The following is a 15,620-nucleotide window of genomic DNA, read 5'->3' on the forward strand; positions in this document are numbered from 1 at the left end:
AATTCTAAGCTAAGTACATGCTTAAAATAATCTTAAATAAGTTTAATGCACATAAAAGTTAAAGTCTTAAATAGACAAATAAGATTAAAAAGTGGGAACCGATGCTGAGTTGACACATAAATCTTAGAGCAATAAGATAATTTGAGCTCTAAGTGGTGCCGCTGAGGATCCTGATTAAGAGACTAAAAGCACATATTAATAAGGGTTGTAAGACAAAATAGTGGATAAGCTAACCACTGTTTTTGATTACGACTTGTACAACACGCTCAGCATCTTTGCCCATTAAAAAGAAAAATACAGTTTTCTGCCCCCAAACAGCTGAGTGGCAGGAGGTTACCCCTACCTCTCAGCTGTTTGGGCTTCCCCCGCCGGCTCTGCACATGTGTTAAAGTCAGTCTCACAGCGATTGATTGGACAGCAGAGTCAGGGATTACAATGAACCTCTGCATGAATCATTTGCATTCAAACATTTTAGTGCATGAATAGCTCTTTTTGAATCGGCCAAAAATTGGATCAGAGCAGACACACACGCTCGTACCGATCCTCTTTAGTGAATCCAGGCCTCAATATGTATACTTTGGAGGAAAGGCAGGAGAGGGGAGATATGATAGAGACATTTAAATACCTAAGTGGCATAAATGTGCATGAGTTAAGTCTCTTTTTTTTTGAAAGGAAGCTCTGGAAAGAGAAGGCATAGGATGAAATTAAGAGGCAATAGGCTCAGGAGTAATCTAAGGAAATACTTTTTTACAGAAAGGGTGATAGATATATGGAACAGTCTCCCGGAAGAGGAGGGGAAAGAGACTGTGTCTGAATTCAAAAAAGCCTGGGATAGGCAGGTGGGATCTCTTAGAGAGAGGAAGAGAAAATAGTTACTGCGGATGGGCAGACTGGATGAGCCATTTGGCCTTTTCTGCCATCATGTTTCTATGATGCTACGTCCAAACTGAGTCAATATCCAATAGTGAATTTCCACAGGTTTCACTCCTTCTGCTCAAAGAAAGCGCACTAGCAAAATGCAACATATGTACTCTTACATTGCCTGTTTTTGAAGAACAATGTGCAATCTTGCAGAGGCATCATCCATGCTTCTGACCTCGTTACACTGTGTGTGGACAAACTATCCAACAGGCAATGTACGAGTGCATATGTTGCTCGTTCTGTTCCAGTTAGCACGTAATTTAACAAGTGCCTTTAATTTTTTGATTTGCTCTCGTACAACCCCAGCCATTAAAAAACTAAACTAAACTAAACCTTGGGTTTATATACCGCACCATCTCCACGAATGCGGAGCTCGGCACGGTTTACAGGAAGAAAGATGAGAGAGGAACTACAGTGGAGAGATTAAAGAGTTAGGTGTAAAGAGGGAAGGTGAGAGGCCTAAGAGGGGGGAAGTGTTACAGTTTTGAGATTAGCCAGGTTTTTAGGTGTTTGCAGAAGAGTTGGAGGGAGCTTGAGGTTCGGAGAGGGGAGGTGAGGTTATTCCAGATCTCAGTGATTCTAAAGGGGAGGGATGACCCAAGTTTGCCTACATGGGAAATACCTTTTATGGAAGGGAAGGATAGTTTAAAAATTTGGGAGGATCTGGAGGAAGTAGGGGTTGGGGAGTTCCACGTCACCTGTTTCAAAAGCATATCATGTAGAAAAGCAAAACAATACACTGGACTTACGCACTAGGAAAATTTATTTTGCCACGGAGTCCTAAATTATGCAAAAAAAGACCCTGTTCTAAAATAGCATGATTTGTAGTAAAATAACCCATCTTAACGGTACCCATGCTGATAATTTCCCCCCTGAATACACTAACACTGCCTTTTACAAAGCTACGGTAGAATTCCTTTGAGCGTAGGAGCATTTACCTCGCCAGCCCACAGTAGAAACCTCTACTGTGGCTTTGTAAAAAGGAGTCCTAAATAAATAAGGGCCCTTTGACTAATCTGCACTAAGAAATGGGCTTAGTATATCGTTTTCATGGATCTTTTCTGTGTGCTGAGCCCATGTCTAGTATGTCCATAAAACTGACCTTTTTCTATTATATTTTTGGTCATAGGGTATTAGCAATGCATAGTCCCACCCAAGAGTGCAGTGACCCTGGAGAGGTGGAGCCAGGAGAGCATGGTCCAGGAAGTATGAAAACTCAGGGCACAGCTAGGTTACGGAGGCCTAGAGGGAAGCAGTGACATCCTCTTACATATGCCACCATCATGTATCGGGTGAACTTAAACCAAGACAGCCAAGAAGGCCACGTTCAGCTTGGAACCTTGCAAACTAATATATTTGACACAGCTGGACATACTCCAGCCCTCACTTATCAGCAATTTCGGAAAGGCTTAAAAAAAAAAAAAGTCCGTATCACTTATCTCATGCCCTTGACATGCACCCTCCTTCCAAAAATAATAATATTAAAATAAAACAAATGAATTAGTAAGTGCAGTTTTAAATTAACAAGGAGTTCTTTAGCGTGTCCTGTGTCAGGCCATTTTTGCTGCACTAGGTATGCATTAATGTCTAAGGAGTCCTTTTACTAAGGCGCGCTAACCGATTTAGCGCACGCTAACAATAGGCACGCATTAAATGCTGATGTATGCATAGAATATAATGAGCAAAGGTGCGCTAAGCGTTTTAGCGCAGACTTAAGCGCGCACTAAATCAACGCGTCCATAGGATAACATGCGCACCTTAGCGTTTAACGTGTGTTTAATGTGTTCTAATATTTAGCACGCGCTAAAAAGCTAAGCGCACCTTTGTAAAATAGGAGGTTAGTGCGCGCTAATCGTTAGTATGCGCAAAATTGGCTAGCATATCTTAGTAAAAGAGGGGGGAAATGAGCCCCAAATGAGTGACAATGACAAATGCAATGAAAAAAGAAGGTGAATGAAAAAGTAAGGAAAACCAGAAACTTGTTCAATGTGTATTTCTCCCCTCCCCTCATGGTGTATTTCTCCCCTCCCCTCATCCCATTTCAGCTACCTACATATCATTTATTTATTTATTTTTAGTTTTTATATACCACTTATAGCCTAAGTGGTTTACATTCGGGTACTCAAGCGTTTTTCCCTATCTGTCCTGGTGGGTTCACACTCTACCTAATGTACCTGGGGCAATGAGGGATCAAGTGACTTGCCCAGGGTCACAAGTAGCAGTGTGGGATTTGAACCCACAACCTCAGGGTGCTAAGGCTGTAGCTCTAACCACTGCACCACACACTCCCTGTTCTCTCTAATCTTTCCACATTTCCCTATAATATCTCATCACTTCTCATCCTTCCTTATGTCATCCTTATTTCCCTTCCGATTTTCTAAACTCCATCCTTTCTCCTCATTCAGCTTAACCTTCCCTTTCCCTCTAACTCTCTACCCCTCCCAATTGTTCCGTTCACTTCTTTTCTCTGCTCTCCATAGGTTAACATCCTTAACCTTCCCTTTTCCCCAGAGATTCCTTCATCTACTCTGCCACAGCTAACAAGCTGCACAGTGCTGACAGGAATTTTCTGCTTGGCACTAATAGTGAGCACAGAAACTTTTCATAGCAATCACCATCATATAGAAAATCACAAAAGATGTACGGTTTGAAAACTTCTACGTAAGCAGTCAGAAACTGATCAACTAAAACTAAACTAAACCTTAAGTTTATAGACTGAGCCAAGTCCATGGAAAATGGAGCTCGACTAGGTTAACAGTCATGAACTAATAACAACCACAATAATGTTAAAGATTAAATAAACCGACAAGAAGAAAATAAACCGAGACATAGAAAAAACAATAAAGAAAGTTAAGAGAAGCGAGATGTTAGATACTTAGAGAATAATAATGTTTTCAATATTCTACGGAATGTTTAAAAAGAATTTAAGTCCCTTATTACAAGTGGAATTGCATTCCAAATCTCCGTTAGTTTGAACATATAGGAGTACAAGATTATGAAAGGCATAGAGAGGGTGGAGAGGGACAGGTTCTTAAGCGTACTGGGAACTACAAGAACAAGAGGACATCCGGATAAATTGAAAGGGGACAGGTTTAGAACCAATGCTAGGAAATTCTTCTTCACACAGAGGGTGGGGGATACCTGGAATACGCTTCCGGAGGGTGTAATAGGTCAGACTACATTATGGGGTTTCAAAGAGGGACTGGATAAATTCCTGAAGGATAAGGGGATTGAAGGTTACAGATAAAGGAGAAAGAAAGGGTATAGATAAAAAGAAAAGGGGTTTGAAGGATTTAAAGGATTAGGGAAGAACAGGTTCTAGACAAAAGATCACTTTACAGGTAATGGACCTGATAGGCCGCTGCGGGAGTGGACCGCTGAGCGCGATGGACCTCTGGTCTGACCCAGCCAGGGCCGGCTTTTCCTATAGGTTAACTAGGCTTCAGCCTAGGGCCTCAAGATCAAGAGGGGCCAACATTCAAATTGTTAGCAAAATTAAAATTACACTATTCTAAAAACAGTGAACACTAAAACACTGAACCGAAAATAAGGAGAAATTCTATGCTTCGGGATCGGAACCGGCTCCGGCCGCAACGGGGCGCTGACTCGGCTTCTCCCTTTCTTTTTCTCGCCCTGGGAGGAGGATTGGGGAGGGAAAGACGTCAGTCCGGAAACAGCTGGGCAAAGCCCAGCCCCGCGAGGAGAGAGGCAAAACATGGATCCGTCAGGACAGAGCGGCCCAGACTGGCATCGGGGGGGGGGGGGGGGGGGGTGGGGGGTTTCAGTGGAAGGGGGATGGGAGGCAGGCAGGCTGACATAGGAGGAGGGGTGGGGGATTAATGGAAGGCAGGCAGGCTGGATGGCATGGGGGGGTGTTCAATGGAAGGGGGATGGGAGGTAGGCGGGCATCGGAGGGGGGTGAGGTGAGGAAGGACGCACTGGGGGCACTATGGACATAGGAAGGGGCAATGTTGTGTGTTATGTTTGATTAGTTATTGTTACAAGTACTATATATGGTGCTGAGAATAAATGTCCAAATAAGTGTTCTCGACTTTTTTTTATTTATTATCCGTGTCACATTTTTATAAAGGTTAGTACCAATAACAACATGTTTCATTTAACATATTGATATATATCACACTAATGATGTATTTTATTATCTCTCATGTAATTTACAAACTTAAAAATGGGAGGTGAAAGGGCCTCATAAGTGGAATAGCCTAGGGCCTCTTTTCATCTAAATCCGGCCCTGGACCCAGCGGAGGCAAATTCTTATGTTCTTATGTTCCTTTAGATTTAATTCCCTTAAAAGAAGGGTTCCTATTTTTAAGTGAAAATTACTCACCAGGCAGGACAAAAGGATTTGTAAGCATCCATTCAGGATACAGTAAATCCCAGGGCATTGCTGCTGCCATAGACATGTTCTCCCATTTTGCACTTAATCCTTCTTATATTGCAACTAGAGAGATCTTCCATAGATGCCAAACAACAACATGTTGGCCATATCTGCATCTTTCCTAAAAACTGAATAGAAAAGAAATTTAACATATATGTATGACAGGGTTACATAATAAACTTTGAACATTCAATTACCAACTTCATAGATAGGACAGATCAACTATCTGCAGACTGTTAAAAGGATGTGAATGTTTGCGTACAATTTATTTGCCGTCCAGGGACCCATTCTGTGCTCCATATTGCATCACACTGATGAGCTGAAGGAAGTGAAGGGTAGCTTGCATTACTAATACTAATACTCTACAATGGTCAGTCGGTCAGGCTGTGATAAAATCATATTACTGTACCTTTGTGGTCTTGTAGATGACCAGAAGAATAAGGGATATGAATCAGACTGAAGCCTTGTAAACATTAAATTAGTTGAAATATAATTGAAATATAGAGGAGCAGCCTAGCGGACAGCGCAGTGACCTAAGAACCCGGGGAATTGGGTTTGATTCACACTGCAGTTCCCTGTGGCTCTGGAGAAGGAACTTAACCACAATCAACTATATTCCAACCTGCTCTGGGCCAACAATAATATGAATGCTTCAATATCAATATTTGATTAAATTAACTAGAGCGGGGGAAAAGCCTCAGGGCACAGTCCAGGACCAATGTCCCCACAGACCGTACATGTGCCCCCTCACAGGAATAAAACTCCCCCCGCACTAATGCAGCCATATTGCTTGAAGTCTGCGCGTTGAGACGCCAATATCTCATTTGCCCTGAAGCAACTTATTTCGGCACGGGGGAGTTTGTTTTCAAGCATCTATTATCAGCATCTCTAACAGAAACAGTAAAAGCGAATGGAAGACTGAAGCTTTAAGCTTTAAGCTAAGGTTTTTGTCTTTATATTTCAATTTAAAGTGTATAGTAAATATATGAGCAATAGAATAATGAACCGAGATTGCCACGTCTGAAAGACAATTAGTGAGGAGGCTTTTATGCTCATGAGGAGGTACATGTAAGGTCTGTGAGGACATTGGTCCCAGATTGTGCTCTGAGGCTTTTCCCCCACTCTAGTTAATTTAATTTAATCAAATATTGATATTGAAGCATTCATATTGTTGTTGACCTGGAGTTTGGTGGAATAGAGTCGAGTGTGATTATTTTGGGGTATTCCATTGGTTCCTTTTTTTTGAGAAGGTACTTAACTCCCCATTGCCCCAAGTGCCTGTATATAATATGTAAACCACTTTGATTATAACCACAGAAAGGCTAGTCCCGACCTCTACATAATTGATTGTTCATCACTCATAATGATTAACAGGAAGGGATATCACTACAGGAAGCATAGGTGGTAAGATATCTTAATTTAACACTTTGGGGAAAATTCTGTATAGGACACTGGTCTCAGCCCCCACCTAGTGAATCATAGACTGGTATCCTATACAGAATCACATCTGCCCTAATGGACAGATGCCTAACCACACCTAACTACCCCGATTCTCTAACCGGCACCCATGTCACAGGCACAAGTTAGAGAATTGTGCTTGAGCCCTTGCCGTCAGCAGACCACAACAAGGAACTCTCCCTGCCACGATCAGCTGAGTGGCCATGGCAGGGAACCGACACAAAGTCAGCCAGCAGGAGGGATGCCCATGCCCTCTCGCTGTCACCCCTGAACCCATGAATGTCTGTGGCAAGAAAGAAGTCCACTCTCTCCTACTACCACCCCCATGGAACTTTCCCCCTAAACCTGGTGATCCCCCCGGCACCTCCATAACCAATAGACCCCCCCCCATGACACCCCCCAGACCACCCACACCCCATTTACATTTTAAGATGCAAGCCCAGCAAGAGGTATGCATACTCCCTCTTGTCGGTAAGCCCGCCACTCCAAAATTACAGGCCTTCCCCTTCCCAGTGCATTCAATTGGCCCAGATGTCTAAGGCTCCTCCCATAGTAGCCTGAGACATAGAGAGGAGAACCCAGGCCCATAAACCACTCTAACCACTACATTTATGGAGGACAGTATGAGCCCACCAAAATCCTACTGTACTGCCATATTGGTGCTATCTGCAGCCATTAGGGCTATTGGGGTGGTAGACAGGTAGGCATAGTAGGCTACTATTTTATGTGAAGTTCACAGCTGTGCCCTCTAAGGTGCCCCATTGCTCTTTTGGAATGTCTATGTGGCCAGTTCATTACAATGCTGGCCCCTCCCATGTCCAAATGATCAATATTCTTGCAAGATTTGAATGCATTACAGCTCTGCAAGAAGTGTTCATCTTGTGTTTTTCTAGACTCCCGATACAAGTATCTGCCAAAACGTGGCAACAACCTATAGGAATGCCTTTCCTTACAACAGGAATTGCATCACATATGTACTTTTTTCCACACATATAAAGACCTATTTTACAAACAATATAGAGGATGGAATTGATATATCCAGGTTGGAATGTGCTCAGTTCAGGTGGTAATTTAGAAAAATATTACATTTGTATATAGTGACACATGCAAAGGAACAGCCATTTTATAAAGATGCACATAGAGAATGACACGGGGAAAAAATTTGTCCCCATCACTACCCCGTGCCTGTGACCACCGTCCCTGTCACCGCGACCAGTGTCTCACCCCCGCAGCATCCTTACAAGCCTCAGTACTGCAATATTTAGCTTATTCCTTCCTTATAAATCAAAGTTCTGGCTGCTGAACTAGAGAAAGAGATGTTTAGCTGGCAGGACTTTGTTTATAAATTTTTATAAACACAATTAATATACTATTTTATCCTAAAGCAAAATAAATAAATAGAGATTTTTTTTCTACCTTTGTTGTCTGGTTTCTGCTTCCCTCATCTTCTCATTCAATTCCTTCCATCCACTGTCTATCTTCTCTCTGCGTCTTCCATTTGCTCTGTTACTGTGCCTCTCCCTTAACTCCTTCCCCCAAATTGGTCTGGCACCCATCTTCTTCCCTACGCTTCCCCATAGTCTGGAATCTCTGTCTTCTTCCCTTCCAGCGTCTTCTCCCCACTCTGTCATCCCCATTTCCCTTCAACATCTTCTCCCCACTCTCTGTTCCCCATTTCCCTTCAGCGTCTTCTCCCAATCTCGCTTCCTCATTTCCCTTCAGCGTCTTCTCCCCACTCTGTCTTCCCCATGTCCTTTCAGCTTCTTCTCCCCACTGTTTTCCCCATGCCCTTTCAGCGTCTTCTCCCCACTCTGTTTTCCCCATTTCCTTTCAGCGTCTGTTTCTCTCCATCTCCCTTCAGTGTCTGTTCCTTTCCTCCACCACCCTTCCCTCTCGCCACCTCACCGCCCTTCGATACCGTTCGCGCGGCACCCTCCCTCCTTCCTACTTACCCAAATCTATCTATCTATCTCCCTCCCTCCCCTTTACCTTCGCGGCGCATTTTGAGTAACTTTCACAAAGCCGTCAGAGCCTACAAACAGTAGCGCGCATGTGTGGGCGGAAGCTTCTCTTCTGACGCAACCGGAAGTTGCATCAGAGGAGAAGCTTCCACCCACACACGCACGCTACTGTTTGTAGGCTCTGACGGCTTTGTGAAGAAGTTACTCAAAATGCACCACGAAGGTAAGGGGGAGGGAGGGAGATAGAATCGGGTAGGTAAGAAGGAGGGCTAGGGCCACGCACGATTGGTGACCACTCGCGCTTCCTCCCTTAACTGCGGGGACAAGGCCATTCACCGCTCCACAGGGCGGTGGATGGCCTTGTCCCTGTACCCGCAGTGAGCACTTTTTCCTCCCTCACCATTTCGGTGTGTTACCCGCAGCTACCCGTGACTAGCCGAGGGTAACAGCCACCGTCTCTAGATGCACATTGAAAAAAAAAAAATGAATGGCATGGATCTGGCAGCTTCCACATGGAGGTGTTGCCATTAAAATGCGACCAATTGAGCATCGCTCCTGTTTGAAGAATGGCAAAGTCAAGGCTCCAATGGTAACACACTGTCTTCAGCAGTCGCACACATTTGAATCCCTCCAATGTACAGTTTTGGAACGGATGAGTTTGTCCAAATGCTGGGGAGATCTAAAGAAGATTTTGAGGCAACCGGAGCAGAAATGAATCTTTCAGTTACATACCATTGAACTGACTGTGTGGTCAGCATTTTTCTAGGCTTTTTTGAAACTTAGTGCTAAGGAAGTGAAAGCAGCGGATTGAATGGCTGGAAGAGAAGAAGGTGTGGCTGTGTGGAAGTTTAAGAAGGATGACGTCTCTTGATCTCATGTGCCATTTTCTCTAGAGCTGAGCTATTGTGAGAAAGCAGGAGTCTCCCCCTGATGCAGCAGAAAGCAGGGATTTTCCTGGGGCATCTGATTAAGTGGGCGTCTGATATAAAAAAAGAGTGACGTCTGAAGAATGGCAGTTAAGATAAGTGGATCATTACCACTTTTTTTCTTGTGTTTCCTGTCTTGGAGATGGGTTCATTTTCTGCTACTGGATGCATAGCTTTAGTGGAGGGTTGTTTTTGTTTGTTTGGATTTTGTTTTTTTTTTAAACAAATTATGGTGTTCTAGCCCCTGCCTTTGAATTAATGATGTAATAGGAGGTTGCTACTGTATGGGAAGGTTTTTTTTTTTTTTCTCCACTTTAAGCAAAGTTAGTAGTTCTAGTCTCAGAAGGACCTTAGTCTCTCTCTGATTTAAATTGTGGTGTAGATGTTGCCATTTACACATGGATATAACAATTTTCAACTTTCATGTGCAAGTGCTGACACTTCCAAATGTAGCTGTAACATTATTTAAATTTAAACACTTGAGTACCACCAGCTAAGTAGCAATGCCACAGTTTTAACATATTAAACCCCAATGGAGTGCTCTGATCTTGCATCCAAAGTCCTTTTGTCTCTCGCCTCCTGTTTTTTTCTCTCTCTCATTCATTTCCTTTTATCACCGATATCCTCTCTTGATTTTATTTTATAAACAACTTGGCTGAATTAATCCCACAACCGATGGCCTGGTAAATACATACATACTTGAAACTAAAGAGAATGACTTTTAAACCATGTGCATGTCATTGAGTAAAGTATATAAGTTGTTCTAGAACTTCTTCCTCATACATATGTACCCTTGAAATTTCTACATTATAAAGTTGCTTTTTTGCTTTTCCTAAAACAAGTGTTCTACTTGCAAAATTTTTCAATAAATGATAAAAAATTTTTTTTAAAGTGCATGGTTCAGAAAAAGGTATCTTTAAAAGATATCAGCAAAACAGAGACAATAGGACGCCTACCACTAGGACACCTAGCATTGCCTAAGCCTGCTTAAATGCCTCTCGGTGCAATTCTGTAAACGACACCTCGTGGTTGATTGGCAACCATGTCAAGTGGCGCCTAGGAGTTAGGCCAGATTCTATAAATGGTGCCCTAATTGAGGCCACCTAGTGACACTAACTAAAATCCACACCAAACCTAAAAATATTTCAAAGAGCGTAAATGGCATTGTAATTGACTGCATCACTGAATTGAATAATTAATTAATTTAAATTAAATTAAAAGTTAGGTGCAGAATTCTACATAGCACCTAGCAATGCCTAAGTCAAGGCACCTTCTGATGCCTAACAAAGTCTACCTGAAAAAGTAGCCATTGTTAGGGGCGGAGAATAGGTGTGGTTGACATCACTAGGCATCCAAGTCAGGCACCAATAAACTAGGCCTAGTAAAACCTGGCCTAATATAGTAAAGATGCTGTGGAACTCATTGAGAAGGGGAAGACCTCTTGACAGTTAAGTTGAATACTGTCAGCACTATCTGGGGATGATATGTGGTTATAACCAAGACTCCACCATGTTTAGCTGCCTATATGGTTTGCAAAGTGTAGTCTTGACAACCAGCATGTAGGCATGGATGACTGGGGCTTGCGCAGAATGGCGGACGCAACTCTGGCCACCTTGTTGGACATGCTGGATGGATTATATGGGTCTTTATCTGCCATTATTTAATGTGTTACTATGTAATTTTCAAAATTGACTGCATGGTAATAGCAACATTAGTGCATGGATTCTATAATCCAATCAGGATTTCCTAATCATTCTTTTCCAGTACAAATTCAAGGTGATTTACAAGATAAGAGGCCTATGAAACAGCATGGGGAAAAGTTACAGTACAGAGAAGAAGGAGCTTATACAATTTCAGGAGAAAGAATACAACACATTGAGAGGGAGGTTTACATAGTAGCAGAGTTACATTGTGAAGGAGGGAAGTGATTGAAATGCACTGGGAGAGCAGCCATATTGTTGGAGAGCATGCATGGTTATTAATTAGAAAATAATTTGTCAAATAGGTTTTCAGGTTTTGTTTTTCCTGTAGGTGAGGTAGTTCAGTTTTAATGGGTGTTGGAATGAGTACAGGTGCACATAGCAATGTAAGTAAAGAGGGTGTTATTAAATGTGGATTTGTACTTCATTCCCTTGGAAAATGGATGAGCATTTGATGGGTATTGTTTAACCTGGCTGAGGTGAAGAAAGAAGAGAACGAGTGGATTATGCACTCTGGTGCATTGGTGTCCTGTGCATGGTGAACAATGCAAGACAGTTTAAACATTATTTGGGCCTTTATAGGTAGCTAGTGAAATGTGTTGCAGTTGGGCAGAGACATGGTCATGTTTCTTCAAGTCGCATATTAGCCTGAAGGTGAAGAGAACGAGAAGGCACTCGCTAACGTAAGGAAGTTCTTCTTCACCCAGAGAGTGGTAGAAATCTGGAACGCTCTTCCAGAGGCTATTATAGGGGAAAACACCCTTCAGGGATTCAAGAAAAGGTTGGATAAGTTCCTGCTGGACAGAACATATGCAGGTAATGCTAGACTCAAATAGGGCACTGGTCTTTGACCTAAGGGTCGCCGCGTGAGTGGACTGCTGGGCACGATGGACCACTGGTCTGACCCAGCAGCAGAAAATCTTATGTTCTTATAGTGGTGTTATGGATCAGCTGGAGTTTGTACATTTGGGCGGAGGATAAGCCCACATAGATAGAATTATAGTAGTCCGGTTGGGTTAGGACTAGCCTCTGAACCAAAACTACAAAGTGGTTGCTATAGAAATAGATTTTGATCAGCCTCAGTTGTTTTAAAAATGTATAGTTAAACAGAAAGTAAATCATTTTACAGCTTTGGGAAAAAAATATTAGTTGTATTTGTTGTAACTTCTTGGATTTCTCTGACCTGTTTGATTGGCTTGACGTAGGACTGGAGAATGGTGGGTGGTGGGTTTTGTTTTGGTTTTGCTGTTTATTTAAAAATTTGAGCCTGTCTGTTTCTAGTTGAAGTCTTTGTACATTCTTTACTTCTGTGGTCAATAAACATAATTTGAAAATAAAATAAACCGGAGAAAATATTTCTTCATACAATGTGTAATTAAAATCTGGAATTTGTTGCCAGAGAATGTGATGAATTCAGTTAGCTTAGCGGGATTTAAGAAAAACTTTGATAAATTTCCTGAAAAAGAAGTCCTTAGGCCATTATTAAGATGACTTGAGGAAATCCATTGCTTATTCCTAGGATAAGGAGCATAAAATATTTTTTACTATTTGGTATCTAGCTAGGTACTTGGAACCTGGCTTGGCCACTGTTGGAAAAAGGATAATGGGTTTGAGGGACCTTCAGTTTGTCCCAGTATGGCAATTCTTATATTCTTATGTTACAGCCCCAAACGACCACCACTGGACCAGCAGGGATACAGGTAGGCCTGGGGTAGGCCTACCTGAACGACTGAGGAATTGAGGGCTGGAGGAGGAGGCCTTCTTGCTGTTCGTGGGTTGGGGAGAGATGGTTAGAAAGAGCTTGGAGGGGTTCAAATTGTTTTAAATAATGATGTAGGGCTTGGATCAATATGCAATCGGGGCTTGCATAACTCTTTCATGGTCCTTGACTGAATATCAACCGGGCCCGCATAAGCTCTGATGGCAAGCCCACTGATATTTAGCCACCAATATTCAGTGTCAGTGCACAAACATGGCCCAACAATGAATACAGGGGTCTAATTTAGCTGGTAATGGAAAGAGTAAAAATTAAAAAAATGCTGATCATCACCGGCTGAATAGCGGTAGGCTAACTGTTAAGATTGCAATTTAACTCTCCAAGACATGTGCCCCCAACTGCACCTGACTTCCAAATTGAAATGGTGAGCAATTAAATCCAAATTTTAATGCTCACAGGCTTGAAACCGAAAAGGCCACTATGAAGTCTGAGTATACATGACCCATCAATGTCTGGTTACTGTGAAAAGAGAAACTAATGGGTGGACAAGGAGGAATGCAAGAGACAGGGAGTAGATGCAAGCAGTCTTGATGAATAATTGGTTATATAAAATGGCAGAGAAGAGTGGAGCGTCTCTACTATTGGGGATAGAGGGAGTTAGAAGATTACTGACAATATAATTTAACTAATTAAATTCAGTTTAACTGATTGTCAAATTTAAACTACAACCTTAGTAAAAATGTCAATGATTCCAGGTCAGCAACCTAACTCTCACAGAAAGGAGCCTAAACCGCTCGATAACTGTCTCCTAAATGTTTGCAGTCATCCAAGCTACAGCTAAAGTATTACGATCTCTCTGTTTCCACAACATTCAAAGTCTGAGAAAATTTCCATAACAACATGTGACACATAAAATGCTTAAATCTACCAACCATGACAGTACAAATTACAGTCATTTTTCAATACTCTCTGTAAGGTGCAGCTCTTCCGGCACTTGGCTTGGTTGCATGCTGTGTTGGTTTCTGCGGCGGGATCAGGTGAGCATGCATTGTACTCACACAGAGTCCTGTTTAGCCTTTGGAAATGTATGGTAATAGAAAAAAAAAAAATAGATTGATCTTCTTACCCGCCATAGGCTGGAATCGGAGGAGGGGGAGCTGCTGCACGAAATGCATTGTACACTGTACGACCCCGGCCTCTTAGATGTGCTCCCCTGTAAGCAGCAGCTGCAGTTGCAGCGGGGTAAGGAAAGCCAGGCACTGCGGGAAACATAATTGGAAAACAAGCAAGAAACAGGGATCAGTTGACTTGAATTCCTTAAAATGTGAGAGGATTGCTTTCTGCATTACCACAAACCTTCAACCTAACGAGAGAATTCCAAGAGACCAGACTGGGCTTGATTCAAGTGGGATTTTTTTCCCAAAACAGAGATCCTTCTAAAAAGGCTGCCAAAAATTAGGCATTGCATGTCTGAGCACCTAGCTAGCATTCTATAACGACAATTTTGCGTGCCAAATCCATTACAGAATACTAAAGCCTGCTTTTACACGCCGACATTTAAAGTCAGCAACCTGTTTTCACAGGTTTAGCGACGATCGCTGCTAATGACCCGATTCCCATAATGGCCCACTGTGTGTTTTCCCCCAAGATCGCCCATTTTCCAAAACTGCCCATTTTCAAAAACAATGGCCATTCAGGGACTTCCTTAGGCTCCTTTTTTTTTTTTTTTTTATTGGGCAGATATTTTGCATGTGTAATACATGCAAAATATCTGTGCCATTAAAAAAAAAAAAGAAAATAAGATGACAGAAGCCCTGACAGCAATGACAGGAGGCTGCTTCTCCTGTCACTACTGTCAGGGCTCTGCCCCGACTCAATCACTCACTGAGCGATTGAGTCGGTGAGTTTACATGTACATGATTTGCACTTCCGTGCAAGTCGTTTGCATGCAAACTTGATAATGAATCAATTGCTCATTGAAAATCGGCCAACAGCAATTGATTCGCTATCTTTTGTGAATCTGGGCCTTAGACAGGGCCACTTATGCTATGTCATTATCTTGGCACAGCTGGATTACTGTAATTCCATTTATGTGGGATTAAGCAAAGGAAACGAGAAACGGCTGCAATCAATTCAAAATGTTGCAGCAAGACTGATTTTTGGAAAGAAAAATATTTGATCACATGTTACCTCTGTTGAGGAAATTACATTGGCTTCCGTTTCAATTGAGAATGAATTTAAATGTGACTTTGTAGTCTTAAAAATTTTACATGGACTATTCCTCTGATGCCTTTATCTTTAAACACCATGAGATCTTTGGGCATGAGAATAACTCATATGTATAAACTCTCTTTTCAATCATTAAGTGGAATCAAGTCCATTAGTAAAATTTCACACTCTTTTCCATACTTAGAATGGACTACTGCCTCAAGTTAGATTGTGTTTATCTCTTAAGATCTTTCACAACACCTTAAAAACCACTATGTTTTATTGCTTTTTACGCTAAAGCTCCAAAGAATGTTAATGGATCTTTCTTTGTGA

The 15,620-nt window shown here is 42.1% G+C and overlaps 1 protein-coding gene across 28 annotated transcripts in view; it reads right to left on the reverse strand.

The window, feature by feature from the left end:
* The window catches only part of RBFOX1 (RNA binding fox-1 homolog 1), a 520,491-nt gene that overhangs the window by 218,562 nt on the left and 286,309 nt on the right, over positions 1 to 15,620 (reverse strand). For 27 of the 28 annotated variants that reach the window (XR_004536479.1, XM_033914629.1, XM_033914618.1 and 24 more), the window contains one exon: positions 14,206 to 14,338. Coding sequence is in view for 26 of the 28 variants with exons in the window: in XM_033914629.1 (XP_033770520.1) it covers positions 14,206 to 14,338 (133 nt within the window). In the remaining 2 variants the exon portion in view is untranslated. Of the gene's footprint in view, positions 1 to 5,266; positions 5,446 to 5,579; positions 5,637 to 14,205; positions 14,339 to 15,620 lie in introns of all 28 variants that reach the window. The other variant, XR_004536480.1, reaches the window with a different exon arrangement.

This window comes from Geotrypetes seraphini, chromosome 11, assembly GCF_902459505.1.
Source record: "Geotrypetes seraphini chromosome 11, aGeoSer1.1, whole genome shotgun sequence".
Taxonomy (NCBI): Eukaryota; Metazoa; Chordata; class Amphibia; order Gymnophiona; family Dermophiidae; genus Geotrypetes; species Geotrypetes seraphini.